The sequence below is a fragment of the Pelophylax lessonae genome, assembly GCF_965119305.1.
Source record: "Pelophylax lessonae genome assembly, chromosome: 3".
Classification (NCBI taxonomy): Eukaryota; Metazoa; Chordata; class Amphibia; order Anura; family Ranidae; genus Pelophylax; species Pelophylax lessonae.
The window spans coordinates 17901235-17918630 of record NC_138770.1 but is presented as its reverse complement, the minus strand read 5'-3'; the positions used below and the strand labels follow the sequence as shown (position 1 = coordinate 17918630).

At 40.9% G+C, this 17396-nt stretch overlaps 1 protein-coding gene across 1 annotated transcript in view; it reads left to right on the top strand.

Moving 5' to 3' along the window:
* The window catches only part of LOC309550237 (uncharacterized protein), a gene marked incomplete at its 5' end in the record, with an annotated part of 156646 nt that overhangs the window by 7524 nt on the left and 131726 nt on the right, over positions 1–17396 (top strand). The window contains 2 exons of the mRNA XM_082250648.1: positions 188–312; positions 2234–3066. Coding sequence (XP_082106774.1) covers positions 188–312; positions 2234–3066 — 958 coding nt within the window. The remainder of the gene's footprint in view (positions 1–187; positions 313–2233; positions 3067–17396) is intronic.

The window sequence follows — 17396 nt, the reverse complement described above, 5'->3', positions numbered from 1 at the left end:
CCCCGTCATCTGTATTCCCGGGATTCCACACAGGAAGGTCACACCATCCCTCACTGTTTCAAGGTTGGTGGGACAGAGAATATAGAATGTGGATTCGTGGAGACGATGTGTGGATTCTTTTTGGTGAGGTCACAATAATAATTATTATGTCATACAGATGTTATTATTGATCTTTCTCTTGGTTTAGGGTGAAGATCCGATAGATATAAAAGTTGATGTTAAAACAGAAGACAAAGAGACGTATGAGAGGGATGATCAACATTCTGCAGAGGTGGATGGAATAACGGGGACATCAAAGATCAACACAGGTGGGTCCTTAACATTAAATACATTACATACTCCTGACCCCTGCACTATATAATCTATATTGTACATTACATAATTCTGATACTATATAGTCCTATCTGTTGTATCTTATACATTAAGTTGTACATTACATAGTCCTGCTCTCCCCTCTACCCACTGCTATATATACACATAATATGGATTCTCTTTTGTTACACCCATTTCCTACCAGCTGGACATTTTATATCTGATGATTTGATTGGAGGACAGACTTTTACATGGTGATAATAATGTGATAACATCCTCCAACTTAGGAACCTTAAACAGAAAGTGATAATGAGGGAGGAGTCAGTAACCCAATGATGGAGATCTTCAGGATCAGTCCAGTCTTCATCTTGGTTGTTCTCCCCCCATCCTCACTCTCTGACCTCTGGTGGGACTCAGCCCCGCTGTTATTCATGACTAAATTATGGACTAAATAAGGAAGTGCGGGATTTCTTGTGTTGGGAAGATGGCAATGAGTGATAGAGGGGGAGGGGACACTCGTCCTATAATCCCCTCATCACTGTCACTCCTATAAAAGACAGTTCTCGTTGTTCCCTCACTCTGTGACTAAGGTCCATGAATAAAGAAATGAACTGGTAGGAGATCAGGGGACCCATTTACTTTCTTTCTTTTTTTAAGCCCATAGCGTGTGGAACACACTCAAAAGACTCCACCCGGTGCATAAAAAAGTGCACACACACAAAGTGAGAACACAAAAAAGCACAGGGTGTGCGAAAACGTATGGTCTTCCCTCCGAAGAGGTAGGACCCGAAACCTCGATCCCCCGGGGCGCAAGACTCCTGACAGGGATTTAAGGTACTTGTGGTCAGTCGGCCGAAACCAAACTGACCCCGTTCTTCAGGGGGACTGCCGAAACAGCCCACATCAAGTACTAAGTGGAGCTCCCCCGAAGGGAGACCCCATGGGAGAGGGCGAACTAAGCCAAAAGGCCATATCCACCCCCTCCCAAGACTCAAGGCAGGGCCCGAGGACCCACACCCTCCAGTCGTGCAAATAAAGAGAAAAAAGGTGAAAGTGCAGTGACAAACTCCAAAGAAAAGGACAAACAAACAAAAAAATGGGGGAAGGGGAAGTGGGGAAAGTGCTTTGGTGCCATGTGAAGAACCAAGGCAGGCCTTCCAGCCGGAATAAAAAATTCCTCTGGTGCAAGCCAAAAGGCCTGTCCCAAGAGGCAAGTGTGAAAATGGTGTTCATAGTGCAGTGACCAAGGTGCAGAAAAAACTCACAGCGAGCTGCCCCTCACCAGTGAGAAATTAAGGCACCCCTGGGCTGCCACCCCAGGGGCACATACACTACGGGCTTTTTCTATCTCAGCCCCCAGCCAGACCGAGTGTAGGGTGGAATTGTAAGATCCTCAGAGACAAAGCTGCCTGATGTGGGCGGAGTCCTGCTTTTGGAGAACCAATCGGCTCATGTCTAGTAATAATCTTTGTATTTCTATTTTAGTAGATGGACGGGAGATGAGGAAAACCTCAGAGGATTGTCTCACTTTGTCTCCAGACTGTAAAGTAGAAGATGAGGACATCACACAGTATAGTCCAGGAGAAAACCCGGCTACCTCAAATGTCCATCCGGCACCACACAGTGTAGATGGATCATCGTATTCCTCTTATCCTGAGGAACCTCAGATTGTGAGGGACAGTGCCGGACCATCGTATTCCTCTTATCCTGAGGAACCTCAGACTGTGAGGGACGGTGCCGGACCATCGTATTCCTCTTATCCTGAGGACCCTCAGACTGTGAGGGACAGTGCCGGACCATCGTATTCCTCTTATCCTGAGGAACCTCAGACTGTGAGGGACGGTGCCGTCCTTCCAACAGATAAGAGGTTTTTCTGTACTGAGTGCGGGAAGTGTTTCCAATCTACATTCCATGTTAATAGACATAAAAGATCCCACACCGGGGAAAAAACACATTCCTGTCCTGAGTGCAGGAAATGTTTTTCAGGGAAGTCCAATCTTTACAAACATAAGAAATCTCACAAGGGGGAGAAGCCATATTTCTGTCCTGAGTGTGGTAAATGTTTTTCACAGAAGTCCAGTCTTTGCAGACATCAAAGATCTCATAGGGGGGAGAAGCCGTATTCCTGTTCTGAGTGCGGGAAATGTTTTTCACTGAAGTTCTATCTTGACACACATCAGAGGACTCACACAGGTCAGAAGCCGTATTCCTGTCCTGAGTGTGGGAAATGTTTTTCACAAAGGTCCAGTCTTTCCACACATCGGAGATCTCACACAGGGCAGAGGCTGTATTCCTGTCCTGAGTGCGGGAAATGTTTTTCAGTGAAGTCCAATCTTTACAAACATCAGATATCTCACAAGGGGGTTCAGAAGCCCTATTCCTGTCCTGAGTGTGGGAAATGTTTTTCACAGAAGTCCAGCCTTTGCAGACATCAGAGATCTCATATGGGGGAAAAACCGTATTCCTGTTCTGAGTGCGGAAAATGTTTTTTAGTGAAGTCTCATCTTGACACACATCAGAGATCTCACACGGGGGAGAAGCAGTATTCCTGTCCTGAGTGTGGGAAATGTTTTTCACAGAAGTCCTATCTTTACATACATCAGAGATCTCACACAGGAGAGAAGCCGTATTCCTGTCCTGAGTGCGGGAAATGTTTTTCACTGAAGTTCTATCTTGACACACATCAGAGGACTCACACAGGTCAGAAGCCGTATTCCTGTGCTGAGTGTGGGAAATGTTTTTCACAAAGGTCCAGTCTTTCCACACATCAGAGATCTCACACAGGGCAGAGGCTGTATTCCTGTCCTGAGTGTGGGAAATGTTTTTCACGGAAGTCAAATCTTGACACACATCAGAGATCTCACAGAGGGGAGAAGCATTAGTCTTGTCCTGAGTGCGGGAAATTTTTTTCTCAGATGTCCCATCTTTTCACACATCAGAGATCTCACACGGGGGAGAAGCCGTATTCCTGTCCTGAGTGCGGGAATTGTTCCTGACTGAAGTCCTATCTTCCTGTACATCAGGGATCCCACACAACCCTCGAGGTGTATGAGTGCCTTGAGTGTGGAAAATGTCTTCTATATGAATGTTGGTGGACATGTGTGGAAGAAGCACACCCTGATATACACCTCAGATATACTCCATGGCTGATCTTCACCATGTAAGAAACAGTTTCATGGGTGTGGAAATTTTTGATAAAACGACTTATCCAAGGGACTAAATCGGGGTCCCAATCTACTTGCCCCTATGACAGTCTACTTGTCCCTTATAATGAAAAGAAATGGCTGCACTCAGATGTGGTCAAAATCCAGGTTTATTAGACATCCCAATGTGACAAAAAAGTGGCAAGGTAGACGCGTTTCACACACTAAGATATGTGCTTAGTCGTTACAAGGAAAAACTGGTATAACATCTCGATATATACACACACATGTGTTCAATAAACAATTAACAATTGATAACAGGTGGTACAAGTGAAGAGGTAAATCATTATCCTGGATTGCAGGTGATACAAATGCACCCTTTAATACATCTTGATTTCAGTGATGAACAATGTGAACAATTCGAATTGCATAGTGTATGGGCATGAAAAAAACTTTTTTATATAAAATCCTAAAAGGAAAAGAAACAAGTGCATGTGTAGATTGGATGAAACATGTGAACGAGAAAAGAAACTTATATAAAGTATAATAATAAAAATTGTTAAAAACAACCTATGCAATATAATCAATAAAACATGAATAAGCACATAGGTGTAAATACATGAAATGCATTATGACATTATGGATTATCCGCTATATATATATATATACATATATATATATATATATATATATACATATGACAACCAACCATTCCCCCATAAAAGCAAAATCATAGAGAAATGGAATGGCCAGGAGTGTGTAACATCGGATAAACCACCGATTGTATGTATATCTGACCGTGTATGTGAGCGGAAAACAGGAAAAAAGGAATTATATATAAAGAATCGGATAAGACCAATAGATATATATATATATCTAAGAACAGATGTAAATAGAGGGCGAGACAAGAGAAATGTATATGAATGTAAAATGAGTCACATATATTATATTATATTAATGAATACTAGATAGTGGGATGTTAAACCGTCTATAGCATAAAACAAACTATGCTGGTCTCGTATATCGTTTATTTTGCTTTATAATATTTTATTTTGTTGTTATTTTATTTTATTAATTTTATTTTAGTTTTATTTTATATATTATAGGTATGTGTGGATCTAAGATTACAATGGTACACAAATAAATAGAGGGATAAAAAATTAGTTGGATAGAATAAAGTAAAATAAAATAAAAACTTCACCAGGTGTTGCAGTGATTTATCGAGTGTATCAAAGTAGAAAGATTCCCCGCTGAAGAAAACAGACTAATCTTCCGCAGTATGTAATGAGAGGGGAAAGAGAAGCCCTATGCGTGTTATTATCAACAAGGTGTTAAGTACATATCTATATGGACATGAATCACATCATACAAGATATTTATATATATATATATATATATGATTGATGCACAGGGTGGTCTTATTCATAGAAATGGGTCACATCCCATTCAAAGTTCATACCTTGTGGTATACGGGTCTGTAAATGAAAAATCTAAAAGACCTCTCTTTTGCATAATAGCCAAAAGGTGTCGTCGTCCCAACCACCCCCCGTAGGGGTGATTTGATTTTTTGGATAATTTGTATTTTCATTGCTGTAGTATCCCCATTATGGTACATATTAAAGTGTTTAGCTACATTAGTTTTGGAGTTTTTGGTCACACTATATAAATGTTCATTGAACCGGTCACGTAAACGCCTGATTGTCCTGCCCACATATTGCATATGGCAAATGTTACATAATTGGTTTTACAATTAAAGATATGATTAATGTTGTAACTTTTAAAAAACTATACACTAAACTACACGCCATGCCAAGCTCACTTTCTCCATCCCCTACAGCGCAGAATTCAAAGAAGTCAGAGACATCATTAACAGACATCTTCCCATGTTATGCGCCGATGAAATATGTGCCAACATACTTCAAGAAGGCACTAATGTGGTTTCCCGGCGTGCCCCTACTGTTGGACAGGCACTATCCCCCAGTTTCTTCTGTAGAAATGTCCCTAAAATGCCTACTTGGTTACACTTTAAAGGGAACTACAAATGTGGAGCCAATGGATGCCCGTGTTGCAGCCACATACTAACGGGAAATCAATTTACTTCCAATCATACGGGTAAAAGTTACAACATTAATCATTTCTTCTTCTTTAAGAACAATGTAACATGTTCCCGAAGGTGAACTTCTCCCCGCACTGCTGTCACACAGAGGGCTCGGATCGCTGAGCCTCTGCAGGAATAGGAACATGTAACATGTACCCGAAGGGGAATTTCTCCCCGCACTGCTGTCACACAGAGGGCTCGGATCGCTGAGCCTCTGCAGGAATAGAAACATGCAACATGTTCCCAAAGGTGAACTTCTCCCCGTACTGCTGTCACACAGAGGGCTCGGATCACTGAGTCGCTGCAGGAACAGGAATATTTAACATGTTCCCAAAGGTGAACTTCTCCCCGTACTGCTGTCACACAGAGGGCTCGGATCACTGAGTCGCTGCAGGAACAGGAATATGTAACATGTTCCCAAAGGTGAACTTCTCCCCTTACTGTTGTCACACAGAGGGCTCGGATCACTGACCTGCTGCAGGAACATGTTCCCGAAGGTGAACTTCTCCCAGCACTGCTGTCACACAGAGGGCTCTGATCGCTGACCTGCTGCAGGAACATGTTCCCGAAGGTGAACTTCTCCCAGCACTGCTGTCACACAGAGGGCTCGGATCACTGACCTGCTGCAGGAACATGTTCCCGAAGGTGAACTTCTCCCAGCACTGCTGTCACACAGAGGGCTCTGATCGCTGACCTGCTGCAGGAACATGTTCCCGAAGGTGAACTTCTCCCAGCACTGCTGTCACACAGAGGGCTCGGATCACTGACCTGCTGCAGGAACATGTTCCCGAAGGTGAACTTCTCCCAGCACTGCTGTCACACAGAGGGCTCTGATCGCTGACCTGCTGCAGGAACATGTTCCCGAAGGTGAACTTCTCCCAGCACTGCTGTCACACAGAGGGCTCGGATCACTGACCTGCTGCAGGAACATGTTCCCGAAGGTGAACTTCTCCCAGCACTGCTGTCACACAGAGGGCTCGGATCGCTGAGTCGCTGCAGGAACAGCAACATGTAACATGTTCCCGAAGGTGAACTTCTCCCAGCACTGCTGTCACACAGAGGGCTCGGATCGCTGAGCCGCTGCAGAAACAGCAACATGTAATGTGTTCCCCAAGCTTTAACTTTTCTTTAACCCTTTCACTGCCAGAGCTGGTTTTACATTTTTTGCCCACATGTTTAACAATTCATTTTAGGCCTGAAGATTATATAAATCCCCCAAAACATTAAATCATTTCTGAAAGCAGACACCCTAGAGCAGTGGTCCTCAACTCCGGTCCTCAGGGCCCACTAACAGGCCAGATTTTAAGTATTACCTTGGGGAGATGCAGACTAGAGTACTGCAATCACTGAGCAGCAAATGATATCACCTGGGATGTATTTCAGTTATCTTGCAAACCTGGCCTGTTAGGGGCCCTGAGGACCAGGGTTAAGGACCACTGCCCTAGAAAATAAAATAGTGGTAGTTCCAATTCTTTATGTCACACAATATTACCGCAAAAGTCTAGGAAACGCAAAATATCAGTAAATAACACACAGTTCATTTTAGGGGGCACAAAAACACAATAAAATACCCAATTTTTTCAGTAAAATATAAAAGCCGAGGTTGCACCAAGTAAATTGATACCCAACATGTCACACCTTAAATGTGCCTTCGCCTGTGAAATGGTGACAAACTTCAGTACCCTATATTTTCTATAGGTGATGCTATAAAAGCCCCCTATAGGTCATCAGTTTAGTGCTATGGAGGAGGTCTGGTGCTAGAATTATCGCTCTCATTTCGGTGTGTGCAGCGATATGTAACGTGTATCACAATCAATGTTTTCAGGCGTAGGTGCCCCAAGTGGTGCGTTTATGTTTGTAAGTGTGTATATGTGGGGGTGGGGGGGGGGGCATCAAAAAGTGTTTGGAGGGGGGATTTTATGTGACTGGGTGTAACTTTAATTTTGTACGAGTAAAAAAAATGTTTTTTTTTTTACTTACATTTTTTCATGCACATGTCTATTATCCCGCTAATCTTTATAACTCATGACCAGCTGACTTTGACCCCGCCATTTATCACCGTCTCCTTGCTATGTACCCCAAGCGTTGTGTAAGTGGCACAGATGTTAATTTACAATGTTATAAAATTATATGATTGCTATGTATTTTTATTTCCTGTAAATAGAGCCCTTAGTTCCTTGGCCAGGCATGGCTTCATACAGACATCTGAGGTCCTCCTCATACACTGGTGAGTTCAGTGCACACTGAAGGATAGAACGTCATCAAAGCAACAATATTAAAGCTACCATTCATTTAAACCTGAAAATTTGCATTTGGCCATTAGATTGCGCCAAGTATGATAGATGTTAGCGCCATCTAATGAACAAATGTAACATTGTTTATTTTCATTTGATGGAAAACTTTCACCCAGCTCAGCAGATCCCTTCATTCCTCCAATACCCCCATTCACACAGAAGGAATGTACATGCATTGTCCCTGGGCAGATTACTATGTAAATTATTCATGAATAGACCCCTAAATGTCAGGAGACGTTTATATAAAGATGGGAAGTATGGAGCAGATAAATGAATAGTCCTCCTAGCAATGTTATTATCAGTCTGCAGCTAGGGGGAGCTCTAATGTGACCACAGCAGAGTGATCCCATCTAGCTCACATTAACCCTTTCACTGCCAGAGCTGTTTTTGCATTATTTTTGCACACATGGTAAAATGCAGATTTTGGGCCTGAAGATTAGATAAAACCCCCAAACATATATTTTCTGAAAGCAGAGGCCCCGGAGAATAAAATGGTGGTAATTGTTAAGGTGTTCCTTGTACACAAATGTCACCTTCATATCCAGGTTTATTTTCTCTTTTCCCCCATTTTCTATGGTGTGATCTTTTCTACAATACTTTGTTATACATAAAATAGTGAAAAATGAGTGTAATAACCACAACAACACCTTTCCATTCACATTGGCGCCATGATGAAAATATATAAACAGTAAAAAAAAGTGAAAAGATGTGCAAACATCACATTCCAAACATTCCTCAAACAAAGTCCATTAATAAGTGTGAGGAAGAAAGTTCTCCACTTCCTTATATAAACACCACATAGTGTTCGTGTCATCCCTCTCCCCTCTGGGGGGCGCTCACCTCCCACCTTCATGGGTGGGAACACATACACATTATACACAATGTTTGGGTAAAATATAAAAGATGAGGTGTGATGAGTAAATAGATATCAAACACGTCCAGTAATAAAATTGTGTGTGCCTGTGACATCGCAATAAACTGCAGTACCTAAAAATCTCCATAGGGGGCGCTTTCCTGCTCATCAGTTTAGAGATAAGTGTGATCTCTGGTGGTAGAATTATTCCTCTCACTACGACATTGGTGGTGATACCTCACATGTGTGCTGAAATCACACTTTACATACATATACACCCTGTGTGTGCCTTTCCAGGTGTGTGCAGGGCAGCGGGGGTTACTTTTCATTTTTTACCATACATTTTATCATCATTTTTATTTTTTTATCTTGTTTAATACATTTATTATAATTTATATTTTCTAACTTGTTTATTTTTTATTACTTAGCTGTATTGCTATGACAAGAAGGTAACAAACCCCCATGTGATATCATTGGTCAGGTGACAGGTCCTCTTTATGAGACATGGGGGGGGGGTGTATTAGACCTCCAATGTCTCCTCTACCCTCCAATGCACAGATGGTGCTCGGTTAGATGCTTCCTTGGCGGGTTAACCCGGGAAAACGGGAAACACTCAGAACTGAGGACTGCCGACTTCATTCAGTGCAGAGGAGATCGGGGGATGGGCATTCACCAGTCTCCTCCCTCTTGGCCTCCTGGAGCCAATGGGTGTGGTCTTGGGGTACCAGGACAAGTGGAAGAGCCCCAGAACCACACTGGGGGGGGGGGGCTGCCTGCAGTGTATATAGGATTAGGCAGCTATACAGCCCCCCTGATCACTCTTACTGTACAGATGGGAGCCGGCTGAAGAAAACAAGCACTGCTACTGCCGCCATCAGCTTCACTCTCTGGGTGTACTATGTCCCTCCAAAGAGCTGAACTGGTTAAATATCATTCCTGGGGGGGTCCTAATCCTGCCTGTGAAGGGGCATCTCTGTGATGTACAGAAAGTGCTGCGGCTGCACTGACATTTACAAAGGAAAAATTGCCATAACAGCACACAGCCCCCCCCCCCCCCGAGGGTCTTCTATGTATTGGGGGACCTTTGGAAGTCTGTGTGTGTAAAGTAAAGAAGCCGGCAATGAAATGTCATTTCCTGGCAATTTATCTGATTCATTTTTTCTTTGTAAATGTCAGTTTTTCTGTAGCCCCTCCTACAGCAAGTATGAGAAAATGTATAGAGCCCTCCAAATACATATCCGACCTTCTGAGTAGAAGATGGATATTAAGGGGGGACCTCACACAAAAAAAAAGTGTGTGCCCCCCAGAAAATACCCTTAATCCAAGCATGCAGCCTGGCTGACCAGGAAAAGAGGGAGGGACAAGTGTGTGGCTCCTCTCCTCCTCCTGAACCATGCCAAGCCATGTGCCCTCAACATAGGGGTACTTTTCCAGGGGGTACCCCTCTTGGTAAAGCACCTTGTCCCCATGTTGATAAGGGCAAGAGCCTCATCCCTACAACCCTGGCCTGGAGGATGTGGGGGTCTATGGGGAATTTAGGAATCTGAAAGTGTCCAGATAAAGCCCCCCCCCACACATTAATGAGTTTGGGATACATAGTACATAGCACCCCTACTCATTCACCAAACAAAAAAAGAAACAAAATAATAAAGGCTCTCAATGTCCTTGATTAACCACTTCTGAACCGGAAGGATTTGCCCCTTAATGACCAGGCCCAATTTTGTGATTCGGCACTGCATTACTTTAACTGACAATTGCGCGGTCGTGCAACGCTGTACCCAAATAAAATAAACAAAAAAAAAGCGACAGTTCTGGAAAAAAAAAAAACAATATTTTTCACATTCTGTTATATAACATTCCCCCAAAAAAATTTAAAAAATCAGAATTAACATTTTAGGCCAATTTGTTTCAGCTACATTTTTTTTGGTAAAAAAAATCCTAATAAGCGTATTTTGATTGGTTTGCGCAATAGTTATCGCGTCTACTAACTAAGATTTATGTCATTTTTATTGTTTTTTTTTTTTTTTTTTTTTACTAGTAATGGCGGCGATCTGCACTTTTTTGCAGGACTTTGACATTGCAGCAGATAGATCGAACCCCTAACCGACATTTTTGACACTTTTGGGGGGACCAGTGACATTACTACAGTAATCAGTGCGAAAAATATGCACTGTTACTGTAATAATGACACTGGCAGGGAAGGGGTTAACCCTGTGGGTGATCAAGGGGTTAAATGTGAGCCTAGGGGAGTGATTCTAACTGTGGGGGGCGTGGCTTGTGAAATGACCATAGAGAAATGCGATCCTATATAGAAGGATCACAGGAGTTCTGTGATTATTTACAACATCCGACCGTCCTTCTCTCTCAGCGGGGAGCGATCGTGGGTGTCAGACGGCAATCGGAGCCGCCTGCCCGCTGCATCGGCTTCCCCGCTGATGAGCGGGGGCGGGAGCCTCCTGTATAGCCTACTGTATAGCTACGTTGGTTTGCCCAAGAGCAGCTGCCTGCCCCAGTATAACTGCGGGCGGCCGTAAAGCAGTTAAAAACCATCCCAAAACATGCCAAACCCCCCTACTGACCCACCAATAACCCCAATGACCCGCCACACAGGGGCGATCTCAGACGGTAACACTCGCTGACCGATGTTGTCCTGAGCTGTCATCCGCTATATAAAGGAAGGGGCGTGGATCGTGGTGATTGTGACGGAACCGTCCCACACTCCACTTGAGTGCTTCCGTCAGTATACTGCTTCCTCCAGTCTGAACATAGATATCAGATTTTACAGCCACATATTGCAACCAAGAACTAGACAGGACTCATTTAGCTGTAAAACTGGAACTGTTTATTGAACAAGAATACAGGCTTTTTATACACTACACACTCAGGTGAGGCTGATCACATTATCATATGCAAACACAACTGTATACAGAAATATAACTAACACTATAAACATTAAGCTAATTAGCAACCTGGACAATCCGGGATCTTATTCCAGGTCAGACTTGCCGGCATTGAGCTCACAAAGTACAATACACATTATTACAAGTGTGAACACATCTCCCAATAGTTGGCTAGCAGACAATAGGTGTGTTAATTAGCACAATTAACAATACAAACAGTGATCTCCCCCCTCCTCAGACTAGTAGGCAACAGACTATAACAGGAGACCTACTTACAATAAACACATTATGGCAGGGTACCCCCGTGGTTTGAGTGGATTACATTACCATCTAAAGTCATTGCTAGTTTGAGGCATAGAGGCCCCAAATATGGAACCTCCAGTTCCGAGAGTCTGTGTGTTTTGGGGAGACATGAACATGAATCAGAAACAAGACCACTCCACTGATTCCCCAGGCATACACCTTCCAAAGAGTAGTGTTCCCTTAAATGCCAGGGCCCATAGTCATTGGGTAAGAGCCCATGTCCCAGCTTGGTCTGTCACAGTGACATCATTGCCCATGTAAAGCTACCCCAGTGAAGGCCGCTTAAAAAGGTACTGTACCCCAATGGTTGCCCTGACCCTGCAAATCTCCCAACCCCTCTGACACCCTGGGTTCAGACATTTCTTACTGTACCCCAATGGTGGCCCTGACCCTGCAAGTCTCCTGACCCCTCTGACACACTGGGTTCAGACATTTCTTACTGTACCCCAATGGTTGTCCTAACCCTGCAAGTCCCCCAACCCCTCTGACATACTGGGTTCAGACATTTCTTACTGTACCCCAATGGTTGCCCTGACTCTGCAAGTCCCCCAACCCCTCTGACACACCGGATTCAGACATTTCTTACTGTACCCCAATGGTTATCCTAACCCTGCAAGTCCCCCAACCCCTCTGACACACTGGGTTCAGACATTTCTTACTGTACCCCAATGGTGGCCCTGACCTTGCAAGTCTCCCGACCCCTCTGACACCCTGGGTTCAGACATTTCTTACTGTACCCCAATGGTTGTCCTAACCCTGCAAGTCCCCCAACCCCTCTGACACACTGGGTTCAGACATTTCTTACTGTACCCCAATGTTGGCCCTGACCCTGCAAGTCCCCCAACCCCTCTGATACACTGGGTTCAGACATTTCTTACTGTACCCAGTCAGAATATTTATACTGCTCTGATATAACAGTGTCTATTTATGTAAATAAGCAAAGATCTGTAAGTTAGGGGAATCTCAACTTATTTCCACAAATCAATATGTAACGAGTTATTTTTAATCGATTAATTTCTTTTTAACAGCATATACCAATCTTAGTGAATACAGTCTACAGTAGGGAATATATAAGTATATTTATTCACAAGACATGTATTCACAATAAATGGTTAGACTTGAGGTGACACAAAGAGGTAACTTTTACATAAAATACAAACTTAAAACGATAAATGCAATGTGATATGTAGCTCAATAATGAAATGAAAAGAAAGCAAGATTACGTTTTCCCCAGGTATAGTAGAAACCATAGATAAGTGTTCTATATAATCAGATCGCAATTGTCTGCGAATTGCACAGTCAACAGTCACTCCGCTGCAGTTGGAGTGAGAATAGGCTATGCAAAACGGAAGACTAAATCGCTAATATTGCGCTAAAATTGATATTAATAAAAACAAAAACCAGTTTTTAGAGAAAAATCTAATATGGTTCATATGGCTGGGACTATAATCTCGTTACCCTTAAATATGAAATATAAAACATATAAGGAAGGAAATAAACGATAGTAAATAATAATCAAATAAACAGCAAGGTATATTTACCACATTTAAAATGGCTGCTAGCTTAAAATGGTCGTTACCAGAGTCCTTAAGATGGCTGCCTTCCCAAAATGGTGGCCAGTTAGGGAGGAGTTTCATCTGGCGTCCTTCAAAGTTTCAGATAAAGGATGGAGCAAGATGGAGTATGTATAGATGAGTATATGTATGGATGTAAGTAGCGTGTGTGTTGGAAGTGTAATAAATGTTGTCGTAACGTGTGTGTGTCCTATCACATCTGGGGTTCCCTTTTTATATTGTGTTGAACAAAAGGGCAGTAAAATTACCATAAGTTGAACCCAGAAGGAGGAACTTTATCCCCATCGGTTGGGATTACTTATCCATTAACTGGTGAGGTCATTGGGTGACACCTCTACTGGTCATCCAGTATATTGGATATTAGAATTATATGAAAAGTTCTTCAATTAAGAATAATCATAACAACAATATAAGAATCTATCCATACTCTCATAGTACATACATGTCCATCTAATATCTCCATCATGTATTTAGGTAATTGAAGAGACAAGGACTCACTGCTCGAGGTGGTGTAATTGCCTGATGACTCACACCGGTGCATGCCCCGGCTCGCCTCCGTGGAAACTTGATAAAGGAAAAGGAATTGGCAGCACTCCAGGTTGAGTCAAAATCCAGATTTATTGACTGGACATCCAAATATGACAATCGTGACAAGGTAGATGCGTTTCACACACTGACTGTGTGCTTAATCATTACAAAGAAAAATGGATATAACATCTCAATATATACACACACAAAAATCCAATCATCAATTAAAAAACAGGTGATACAAATAAGGGGTAAACCATTTTCCTAATTACCGATAGACCCATAAAACATCTATGTGAAACTGGTGAAAAATCAAATGTGAATGCTGTGACACAAATGTGTATGAAAAAATATGTAAATGCAAAAATCTGATAAAATCTAAATATGTATAAACTATGTATGAAAATTAAATGTATTGTGATTAAAGATATGGATAAAATTACCATTGTTTAATAATATGTGTCAATTATAAAATGAGAATAAAAGCGCAAAAAAATGCACAAAAAATATACAAAAATACAAGGAATAGTGAATATATATATTGATATCTGTACAATCCGATTATGTGAATATAAAACTATGAAATAGTTTGTTATTAAATTTTCAATTTAAAAAAAAAATTGTCAAATATATAAATCTATTCGTGCATATTAGTTGTATGGGTCAGAAGAAAATCGATCGTATAATATACACAGACCAACCGATATATGTACAATAAAAACAATTATTACGAATATGGTTTTTAGGACAAAATAAACACATATGATCCTGTGTATATATACATCAACCGGTCACCCATAAAAACAATTACAATCATATCAGACCGGAGAGATATATAGTTCGAGGAGATCAAAGCTACATACATCAGATTATAACACTGGATACCGAACAAAATAGGGGATCCATACATGGTAAGATCTAATTGTAGAGAATCCATAATTGGAAGGATATATGGAGGGATAAGGGATCCATACATGGTAAAATCTAATTATAAAGAATCCATAATTGGAAGGATATATGGAGGGATAAGGGATCCATACCTGGTAAGATCTAATTGTAAAGAATCCATAATTGGAAGGATATATGGAGGGATAAGGGATCCATACATGGTAAGATCTAATTGTAGAGAATCCATAATTGGAAGGATATATGGAGGGATATAGGTCTGGGAGACTAATAACTACGCAAAGTATATTTAATATTATGCAGGATGATGGCCAAACATTTAAGCTCATTATATAAATAGAATATAAAGTATATGTAATATAATATAAACTCTGCAGTGTTGGCCATATCATGCTATAAACTCTTAGGGACGGACATCGAGATCTAGTCAGAGTTCAAAGGATCCGAGGGGCAAAGCTAGATACACCAGACTACAACACTGGATATCGTGCAAGACAGGGGGTCCATACATGTTAAGATCCAACTGCGGAAAATCCGCACATAAAAGGACATAAATATGGGAGATAAATAACTATGCAAAGTATCTTTAATATTATGTAGGATGATGGCCCAACCTCTAAGCTCATTATATAAATAAAATGTAAAGTGAAAGTAATATAATATGAACTCTGCAGTGTTGGCCACGTCATGCTATGAACTCCCAGGAATGGATATCGAGATCCAGCCAGAATTCAAGGGATCCAAGGAACAAAGGATCAAATAGTCAAAAGATCCAGAGATCCTGGCCCCCAATTACCATGTATGGACCCCCTGTCTTGCACGATATCCAGTGTTGTAGTCTGGTGTGTCTAGCTTTGCCCCTCGGAGGATCCTTTGAACTCTGACTAGATCTCGATGTCCGTCCCTAAGAGTTTATAGCATGATATGGCCAACACTGCAGAGTTTATATTATATTACATATACTTTATATTCTATTTATATAATGAGCTTAAATGTTTGGCCATCATCCTGCACAATATTAAATATACTTTGCGTAGTTATTCATCTCCCAGACCTATATCCCTCCATATATCCTTCCAATTATGGATTCTCTACAATTAGATCTTACCAGGTATGGATCCCTTATCCCTCCATATATCTTTCCAATTATGGATTCTTTACAATTAGATCTTACCAGGTATGGATCCCTTATCCCTCCATATATCTTTCCAATTATGGATTCTTTACAATTAGATCTTACCATGTATGGATCCACTATCTTGTTCGGTATCCAGTGTTATAATCTGATGTATGTAGCTTTGATCTCCTCGAACTATATATCTCTCTATCCGGTCACCCCGATATGATTGTAATTGTTTTTATGGGTGACCGGTTGATGTACTGTATATATACACAGGATCATATGTGTTTATTTTGTCCTAAAAACCATATTGTTCGTAATAATTGTTTTTATTGTACATATATCGGTTGGTCTGTGTATATTATACAATCGATTTTCTTCTGACCCCTACAACTAATATGCACGAATAGATTTATATATTTGACAATTTTTTTTTTAATTGAAAATTTAATAACAAACTATTTCATAGTTTTATATTCACATAATCGGATTGTACAGATATCAATATATATATTCACTATTCCTTGTATTTTTGTATATTTTTTGTGCATTTTTTTGCGCTTTTATTCTTATTCTATAATTGACACATATTATTAAACAATGGTAATTTTATCCATATCTTTAATCACAATACATTTAATTTTTATACATAGTTTATACATATTTAGATTTTATCAGATTTTTTGCATTTACATATTTTTTCATACACATTTGTGTCACAGCATTCACATTTGATTTTTCACCAGTTTCACATAGATGTTTTATGGGTCTATCAGTGTCCTCGGTAATTAGGAAAATGGTTTACCCCTTATTTGTATCACCTGTTTTTTAATTGATGATTGGATTTTTGTGTGTGTATATATTGAGATGTTATATCCATTTTTCTTTGTAATGATTAAGCACACAGTCAGTGTGTGAAACGCGTCTACCTTGTCACGATTGTCATATTTGGATGTCCAGTCAATAAATCTGGATTTTGACTCAACCTGGAGTGCTGCCAATTCCTTTTCCTTTATCATGTATTTAGGTAACAATTGAACCTGGTAACGCCCTTTAATAAGGATATATTATTAATACAATATATATATATATAGTGTATTGGAAATGACTGATTTACCTATATACTATACCCAGATACCAAATCTTTACATTTAGTAGCAGTCACCAAAGGGGGCAGTATTGTATTACTTATTAGATTCAGTATATAGCATATAATAGCACTATTATTATACTGATAACCTTATGACCTAGCTGGGCAAAAGTAATTAAATCACTTGGATCCTGTCAAAACCCTTCAGACTCTTTGGCGAAAATGGAAGATTTATGTGGCCATAAAAATGTAACAAGACCTACACAAATGTTTCT